Below are 8862 nucleotides of genomic sequence, written 5' to 3' on the forward strand. Positions count from 1 at the left end.
GTACGCCTGAAATGGGCGTGGCTTTCGTCGTTGTTTTTTCTCATCGAACGCATGATTTCGTTATCGGTGAGCCTCGGCGAGTTCTAATTGGCTGATGCACATGATTCGATGAACGATTCTGCTGTTACTACGCTTGCATTTCCGCAATATGAGGCAGGCTATGCAAAATGCGTAATTCGAGCGTGGTCTTTCCCATATTTGGCCAAGGCAGGGCCTGGTTTGTCTGCGTTAAAGTAGATGTTTACATAGAGCGTTCATTCAGCATTCATTGTTCGTTTTTTAACTTATAAACAAGATTTAAAAAAATAAAAGGGCAAAACATGAATAATACTATAATATGTAATAAAATATTTTGTGGCCAAACTTTCGGCATATGAAATGAGACGTTTGGCCAGATGTAATGTTTTGTATCTTATTTATTTTATAATTGAAGAGTTCAGATGCAAAAGCCTCTAAGTGCCATCTAAATTTTCATCTAAAATGACAATTTTTATCAGGCTCCTATATTTATGTTCAGTTATTCTTTCACTTTAATGGTATAGAAAAGGACCTATACATTGCCATTAAAGTAAAATTACTGAATCTAAACATAGGAACCTGATAAAAATGCTAATTTTAGAAGAAAATTTCAGACTGCACTTATTTCTATAGAGGCTTTTGCATCTGAACTCTTCAATCGGTAATTTTCCTTCCTAGTACTATACTAAGTATGTATATTTGCATACGTTATTTCTGTATATTCTTTTGTGATACTTTGGCAATAATAATAACAATAATTAATATGATAATAATAAAAAAAACTTAAAGTTTGGATAATCGATGTGGATGCTGGATCACTTGGCTTGTACAATTGGCTACTAACTGTGTAGTAAAAATGTTTGTAGAAACACCCACCAGTTAATGTCTGCCTTTCCAACATTTTTGAGGAAACGTTACTCCTCTTCATTGTGACTAAACCAGGGGGAGTACATTTACAGCCGGTTGCAATAAATTCCCGCAAGAGAGAAAAAAAAAAAAAAAACTTAATGTATCATTATAAGTATGTTTATTACTAAACGTTTTCTTAAAGGAATAGTTCACCCAAAAATGAAAATGAGCTGAAAATGTACTCTCAGGCCATCCGAGATATAGATGAGTTTGTTTCTTCATCAGAACAGATTTGGAGAAACTTAGCATTACATAATTTGCTCACTAATGGATCCTCTGCAGTGAATGGGTGCCATCAGAATGACAGTCCAAACAGCTGATAAAAACATCACAATAATCCACACGACTCCAGTCCTTCAATGAATGTCTTATGAAGTGAAAAGCTGTGTGTTTGTAATAAATTAACTAAAAACTGCTGCTCCAGCTAAAATAAGAGACTGCTAACCATAATACTGTTTTCTTCAGTGAAAACGATGTCTCGCCTGAATCAGGAGAAAAATATGCACAGATCAAGCACTTAATACAAACACACAGGTTTTCACTTCACAAGACATTAATTGATTTACAGGAGTCGTGTGGATTGCTTGCGGGCCCATTCACTGCAGAGGATCCTTTGTAAGCAAGTGATGTAATGATAAATTTCTCCAAATCTGTTCCATTGAAGAAACAAACTCATCTACATCTAGGATGGCCTGATGTAAATTTTCAGCAAATTTGAATTTTTGGGTGAACTATTCCTTTAAGGGGCACAGGACCTTTGCCTTATCGATCAACTGGCGTTCAAATCCACAGCAAAATTTTGCCTTTTAATAACATTTTATAATACAATTCAGCAAATAGTTGCTAAAAGTAACACTAAAATGAAAGAGACAATGAGACAGAATAAAATAATTGTCTTTAATGAACACTGTTTTCAATACAAGCTATAGTGTTAAAATTCCACCTGCAAAATACCCCTTTATAAATAACAATTATCAGTGTATTTCAATAAATAAAGTCACAGGCAGGCTGTGCATTATAATAGAACAAATCGCTTATGTGCTTGCAAACGTTCAGTCATTTATTCACATATCACCACCAGTCCACCAGATGATGTGAGTCTGTCAAATAGTCTTGGAGGAACATGCAATTTTATTAAATAAATAGGTGAATTCACACAATCACACATATGCTTTTTCATTGATAGCGTCGTTGTCCTCATTTAAGTTCCTTCAGATCATTAGAGAGATACAGTGTACAGTCCTTGTTTACACCTGTATTTTTAAATAGTGCAGTCCATACAACCAGTCTCTCTTCAACATCTGTACGGCAAAGCAGCCTGTCCCAGTTTAACACGTGGGCCAAATAGGACCCCAAGCAGCATGCGTTCGCACCAGTCCAGTATTTTGTTGACTGTTAGACTTACCGGAGACAAGGGGCTCTGGTCTCCAACCATACCCTCCACTGCTTCTACACCACCAATAACCTCCTTCTCGAAATGCTCCTCCGGGGAGGTTATGATACCACATGGTCCCTGGCTCTGCCTGTGTGATCTTGTGCTTGAATGGTTTAGTTGGTTTGTTTTTTGTAGCTCCACATTTGCTCTGGGGTTACTGCTGTTTAGTTTACCCTTTCTTCTTTGTGATTTTGAGATGCTGAGTCTAGCTGAAGCTTCCTCACTGATAAACCCGTTTGCCTCTTTTGGTTCTGTTCTGGTTTCTGATGTCGACGGCTCCAAATTGACTCTGCCCAGGTCATCTAACGCCCCCGTCTGGTCAACCGTGGAACTGCTCTGCCTCAGATCACAGCTGTTCACTAATGACCCCTTCTGGTGAGTCTGAGGAACTGCACTCACTGGAGTTAGGGAAAGAGTAAGGCTTTTGCGTTTCTCCTCTAGAGACGGAATCTGAAGGTAAGTAGGCTTGGGTAGGTTGGATTTTGGTGCATCCTGCTGTGTCTGGGATGTGACGTTGACTGGTCTTTGTACCTTTATGGGATTTGTGCGGAGAGTGAGCGCTCCGAGCTTGGCTGAAAGAGATAATGTAAACTCTGGCTTCATTACCTCATAGCATTGGCCTCCGCTCTGAATAGTTTCCATTTGGTTGTTCTGGTTCTCAAAGTGCAAGTTTGCTTTGGAATCCTCAGTACATCCATTAATAATACAGTTTTTGTCCATGTTGTTCTGAAGGTTCAGGTTAGTTAACAGTGCCACTGCGGAACTGCTGTTGTTTTTTTCATTGGTGGGCTGTAGGCAGTTATCAAACGGTTTGACTGACTGCTGAACGTGAAGGTTAGTGTTATTATTCTTTAAAGACAGCGTTCCCTGGAAGAGCTGCAGCTGCCCCAAGAAGTTAAAATTCGGTGAAATTGTAGGTCTGCGTTCTTTCACAAACCTAAAGAAATGATCAGATAGTGATAATTAACTAGTGCTGTCAAACGATTAATCGCATCCAAAATAAAAGTTTTTGTTTACATAATATATGTGTTTATACTGTGTATATTTATTCTGTATATATAAATACACACACATACAGTATATATTTAGAAAATATTTCCATGTATATATTTATGTTCATGTAATTGATATTATATTTAAATATTTTAAATGTATAAACTTAACATATTTTTCTTAAATATATACATGCATGTTTGTGTATTTATATATACATAATAAATATACACAGCACACATACATATATTATGTAAACAAAAACTTTTATTTTGGATGTGATTAATCGCGATTAATTGTTTGACAGCACTATAATTAACTTATTTAAATAATCTGCATTCATGATAAAAAAGAAAAAAAAAAAATGAAAAAAATTCATAACTCATATTCCATATTCATCTTCAACTCAATTTCCTAACTATTTTTTTTTCATAGAAAATGGCAGTAGAATTAAAACAAACAACATATGCGCATTACCTGTATGCATGATCCAGATCCATTTTCAGGCTATACATGACGTAGGCAACAGCAAGTGCTGGAGACCGAGAGATTCCTGCAGCACAGTGGACCAGGACTGAGCAGCCACGTGACATGGCCCCATCTGAAACAGTTCGTTTTAATTAAAAAAATATTGTATATACAGTGAGACGTATTTTAAACCTTTTAGGCCTGGTTTCACAGACAGGGCTTAGACTAAGACAGGACTAGGCAATAGTTTAATTAGGACATTTAAGTAATTTTTATTAACGTGCCTTAGAAAAAACATTACTGGTGTGCATTTTGAGACAAAACAGAGGCACTGATATATTTTAAGATCAGTCAATCGATGCTAGTATTAATGATGTAATGCATTTGGGATGCAAATGCAGGCTGATGTAAGCACGGGATTTCGGGTCCCTCACCAATGAAGTGCAACGCCTGAGGGATCCACGGAAGCAGGTCATCCCGCAGGGAGTCGTCTATTGGGATACGGAGGTACTGGGACTGGGGTAGAAATGAAGGCTGTGGGCAACATCGGCTCACACTTAGTACGTACGAGATGCCTCGGTCGGACAAATCATCCTGTGGGTACGAATAGCGGGTGAAAGGTGAGAAAGTAACTTTAATGTTCTGCAAAACACTGGCGAAAGCAAACTATTGTAGCAAATGTATATGCAAATAGACTATGCAGCAAATGTAATTTTAATATGGATAAGGGAGGATTATGCAACATGATAAATCGTTAGAGAATTTGTAAATATACCTGCGTTACGTCAGTCTCTGCACCAAGGTACAGATGCGGCAGAATACGCGACAACGGTGGCCGCTCGGACTGGCTGGCCCTGTAGTAGACCATCTCTTGATTTTTTTTTTTATATTTCTTTTATATATTTATATAACCCGAAACCTATGGAGAAAAAATACAGTCAAAATTACTGCCTGAGTCTATGACGCAAAGAACACACATACAGAATCCTAAAAGCAGGCCAACTGGTATCCCTAAAATGATTGAAAGTTTTCATGAATTGCATTTAACAATGGTAATAATATGCAAGTTAGGCTTATTGACAACAAAGTAAAAGCTGGTACTCACGAGTTCAGTCCGTTACAGATCAGCAGAGTGCGTAGGAAATCAATAAATGTTGAAAAAGTCCAACGAATCTAGTGGATGAACGTTGTAAATAGCACAAACAGGAGAAAGCATGAAGTATATATATATATATATATATAGACACACGCACACACAGAAACACACACGCAATGACTGTGACTCTAATCAACTACAATGACGATGTCCCCAGTACTGCATCGAGGGAAGCGTGACCCCCAGCTGAACTAATGACAATGTCGCATAAATTCCATTATAGTTTTCACATGGATCACACAGAATAACACCACACACTTGCTCACCAAACGATGCTGACCAAAATCGTTATGATCCCTGTACATGACTGACAGTTGGCAGCTGCTTTGGTCCAGTGCTCCCCCTTAAGGCCCCGTCCTCTAAGCCTAAGAATGTGTGTACAACTGCGTGCATGTGACGACTTTTCACAAACTACGTGCTTTCCCAGGTTTTATCGCTGCAAAAGCAAATATGGGTCTCCAGCTGTGGCCACTCACCACTTAAAGTTAATAGTGTGTGTATGTCATGTAAGGATTTAGTAATGAGGTAACCACTATCTACTATTCATTTCAGTCAATAACTGTGCTGAGCAGTTGCACTCTTCATGTGCAGAAACTCACACACTGGCGAACCTGACCCTCTCTCTGCTTCATTTCCTCTTTCTGATTCTAGTTCCACCCCAGTTCGTTTAACACTGTACGACTAACCTGAAACGTTATGCCCATTCACTTGTAGTACAGAATGGAATGTCCAAAACAAGAGCAAAAACATTAGACCATTTAAGAAAGCATACAAACACACTGACAATATACCACTATCAAAAACAAGAAAGAGACATACAAATGCAACCATGAAGGGTAATCATTTACATGGTTTATATATATATTTATATATAGAGATTTTTTTTAATAAACATTGTCAGATATGGGGGTCAGGACGAGTACTGAATACATAGGACAAGAATAGGAAAAGGGGGGTGGGACTATAAAAGCCTTTCCTCTCAAAACCTCTTAAAGTGCACTGGCCATTTCTACGTCGGAAAGAACGTACGTACGGTGCGATAAACTGGAAATGCATGTGGAATCTCTTTTTTTTTCTATGTACACCAATGGCTCTGGATGTAACTGATTTCAGTGGAGGAGGAAAACGAGAGAGAAAGCGATGGGAATTAGTGATTCTGGCCTCTTTTAGGGAAGTGCCATTGCGTTAGTGTATTGAGATTGTGTTTTCTTGTCCTGCTAATAGTCTTTTATAGGGAGAAACAGCTAATGTGCAGTTTTTCCGGTTGAAATTTTGCGGATAAAACAGGAGAGAGGGAAGACTTGCTCCACTTCCATTTTTTTGCTTTACTTTTCTCCCTCCCCCCTCAACCCACAACACACACACACACACACACAAGCCGTCAACACAAGTACAGGAGTTGATCGTTGAACAGGCAGGACGGAGAACAGAACTACCACCAAGATTCTTTCACACATGTACGAAAAAAAAAACACATGCACGCTTCCTTTTGCACCACACACAGGTAAACACAGATAAAAAGAAGGGCAGCGCTGATGATAATAACAGTAATAATAATCATTATCAGAAGGACAGTAATATGGCTGCCAGAGATTGACAGCTACTTTTTCCCTTATGCATGAATGCGTTTTGTAGATTCTTTATTCTGGGGTCTCTCAGGTGGAACTGGTCTGGTCTGGGTATCGGTTCTAGATGGTGCTAGTCTCGGCTCACTTTCTAGAACTGTTCTGCCAGCAGCTCACAAAGACGCTTGGAGACAGTGTCCTTACTGCTGCGCACGGTTAACCGGTACATCTGAGAGAGAGAATAAAGAGTGTTACAAAATAGAAACAGACACACAAACAATTGAGGAAGACATCAATTGTGCAGACAGACGCTCATTCTGCTGTCCGAATGCGTGTCTGATCCTTACTGCCGATACGGAGACTAAATGTAAACTTGCACAATGGACAAAGGAAACTCCACAGATACAAAGAGAAGGATGCTGCTGTCACGTCAAATGAACTGGGTTTTACTACCAGACATGGAGTGAATCACAAGAGCAGGAGGGAGGGAGGATGGGAGGTGGTTTGAGTTGAAAGGGGTGGCAGGATGAATGCGTTACCTGCTCCCCAGACTTGAGTTGCATCAGCAGGCACAGAGACACACAGACAACAGTAAGATGCAATAAAACTGACTTGGAGAGAAGTCTGTGCTCCATAGCAGCAGGGAGGGACTTTTGATGCTTGTGGCATTTCTTTGTTGTTTTCCTTTTCTTTTGATTGTGTAATATGGATACAAATCAGCATAAAACGGTCTGTTCATACCTGAGCTTGTGCGTTGGGCTCGAGTCTTAGCAGAGAACCCACTTGCTGGGCCTTGGTTTGGATCACACCGGCACACACAAAGTTCTCTGGGTTCGGATCCACATTCTCCAAGAGAGCCATGCCTAATCCCAGTAACTATGAAACATATGGGTGAAGGGAAAAGATGAAAGACAGACAGAAGATGAGAATCAAATTAAGTGGACTCATCTGTAAATAAATTCTGCAGGAATGACATCACCCCTCTAAATTGAATGGCTATAACTGAAGTAACGTTCTGCCATACTAATCTTACTATTCCTGCAGAGAGATGTTGCAATGTACCAGCATTAGCGATTACTGTGTTATTTAAAAAATGAAATATGTTAATACTACACATGATAATATCGTAAATAATCTGGTTTAGTCCAGGTGATATGTGCAAAATTTCAGGTGATATGTTCACTTTTTCATAAAAGCATGAAACTTGGTACAATTGTACAGGTTGGGGCCCTGAACATTTTCAGAAATGGAGCCATCGCAAAAAACACCTCGTGGTTGCCATGGCGACCATTTTACTTTCCGCCATAACTAAATTATGTATTTTGTGTCATATTCTCCTGAACCAAACATGATAACACAGAAAAGGTGATGTCTACCACTATGTTTTGATGGTAGGTCTTAATAATTAATTAAAACAATCTTTTAATTAATTATGAAATGGTATCATTGTAATCCTTGACCATCAAAACATAGGGGTAGACATCACCTTTTCTGTGTTTTCATGTGACAGATATGACACAAAATACATAATTTGGTTATGGCGGAAAGTAAAAAGGTCACCATGGCAACCAGGAGGTGTTTTTGCGATGGCTCAGTTTCTGAAAATGTTTAGGGCCGCAAACTATACAAGTGTACCAAGTTTCATGCTTTTATGAAAAAGTGAACATTATTTTCACATACAACATAGTTGTATTGCAACTTAAGACTGGTTGCCACCTATTATAAAACAGAAAAAAAGACAGACGCAGTACGTAGCTACTACTGTCACACGAAATCATGTCAGAGATGACAAACGAAAGAGAGACAATTTACCCACACCCGTTTATTTGCCAGTGTGGGATTTTTTGGGATTCTGTAAAATTAGGCATGCCAGTCTGCAGGAAGTGCTCATCAACAGTAAGTTTGTTTTGTACGAATTTGTTCATTTATCGTTACAAGCTCTCTCTCTGAGAGATCATTTAAAGGCACAATATGTAAGATTTTTTTATTAAAATATCCAAAAACCACTAGAACAGTGTTATATATTTTGCTGACTTGTGTACTTACATTATCCCAAATGTTTCGAAGAATGTTTAAATCCAGAGAAATAAGCAATTTTAACTAGTGACACGGACCGTGTCCATAGTGTCATTGTGTCGCCTGCCAATGACGTCATAACCCCTCGATTTCCGGTTTAGTTTTGTAGAAAACATGGAAACACCAAAAACGCTTTAATATGTTGTGCGTTTTAATAGACCGGTGACGACCGCACAGAGTAGCATTATAACAGAACTTTCAAACGTATCTAGTATGATAAAACAGCACTGCTTTTTTTCCCC

General features: G+C 38.7%; 2 protein-coding genes across 7 annotated transcripts in view; both read right to left on the reverse strand.

Moving 5' to 3' along the window:
• Positions 1 to 1818: 1818 nt before the first annotated feature.
• On the reverse strand, positions 1819 to 4730 carry LOC107730733 (dual specificity protein phosphatase 16-like). Its single transcript, XM_016541634.1, has 4 exons — positions 4599 to 4730; positions 4258 to 4417; positions 3833 to 3956; positions 1819 to 3299 (listed from the first exon to the last, which is right to left on the reverse strand). The coding sequence occupies exons 1-4, from the start codon at positions 4689 to 4691 to the stop codon at positions 2222 to 2224; spliced, it is 1455 nt and encodes a 484-aa protein (XP_016397120.1). The 5' UTR covers positions 4692 to 4730; the 3' UTR covers positions 1819 to 2221.
• A 1076-nt stretch (positions 4731 to 5806) lies between these two features.
• Positions 5807 to 8862, reverse strand: part of LOC107730730 (AP-2 complex subunit alpha-2-like) — a 30016-nt gene continuing 26960 nt past the window's right edge. For 3 of the 6 annotated variants that reach the window (XM_016541629.1, XM_016541627.1, XM_016541625.1), the window contains 3 exons: positions 7286 to 7420; positions 7084 to 7095; positions 5807 to 6773 (listed from right to left, as the gene is read on the reverse strand). In XM_016541629.1, the coding sequence (XP_016397115.1) occupies positions 6696 to 6773; positions 7084 to 7095; positions 7286 to 7420 (225 nt within the window). In that variant the 3' untranslated portion in view covers positions 5807 to 6695. The remainder of the gene's footprint in view (positions 6774 to 7083; positions 7096 to 7285; positions 7421 to 8862) is intronic. The other 3 variants (XM_016541630.1, XM_016541628.1, XM_016541626.1) reach the window with 1 other exon arrangement.

Source organism: Sinocyclocheilus rhinocerous, unplaced genomic scaffold (assembly GCF_001515625.1).
Source record: "Sinocyclocheilus rhinocerous isolate Xijiao unplaced genomic scaffold, SAMN03320098_v1.1 scaffold549, whole genome shotgun sequence".
Taxonomy (NCBI): domain Eukaryota; kingdom Metazoa; phylum Chordata; class Actinopteri; order Cypriniformes; family Cyprinidae; genus Sinocyclocheilus; species Sinocyclocheilus rhinocerous.

What these genes read in the sequence shown, in the direction of transcription:
- LOC107730733 (XM_016541634.1), bottom strand. Translation starts at nt 4,691, where the DNA reads ATGGTCTACTACAGGGCCAGCCAGTCCGAGCGGCCACCGTTGTCGCGT. An exon ending in TCAGGCGTTGCACTTCATTG is followed by an intron (nt 3,957 to 4,257) that starts GTGAGGGACCCG and finishes GAACTGTTTCAG; the next exon opens with ATGGGGCCATGTCACGTGGC. An exon ending in GATCTGGATCATGCATACAG is followed by an intron (nt 3,300 to 3,832) that starts GTAATGCGCATA and finishes TCATTTCTTTAG; the next exon opens with GTTTGTGAAAGAACGCAGAC.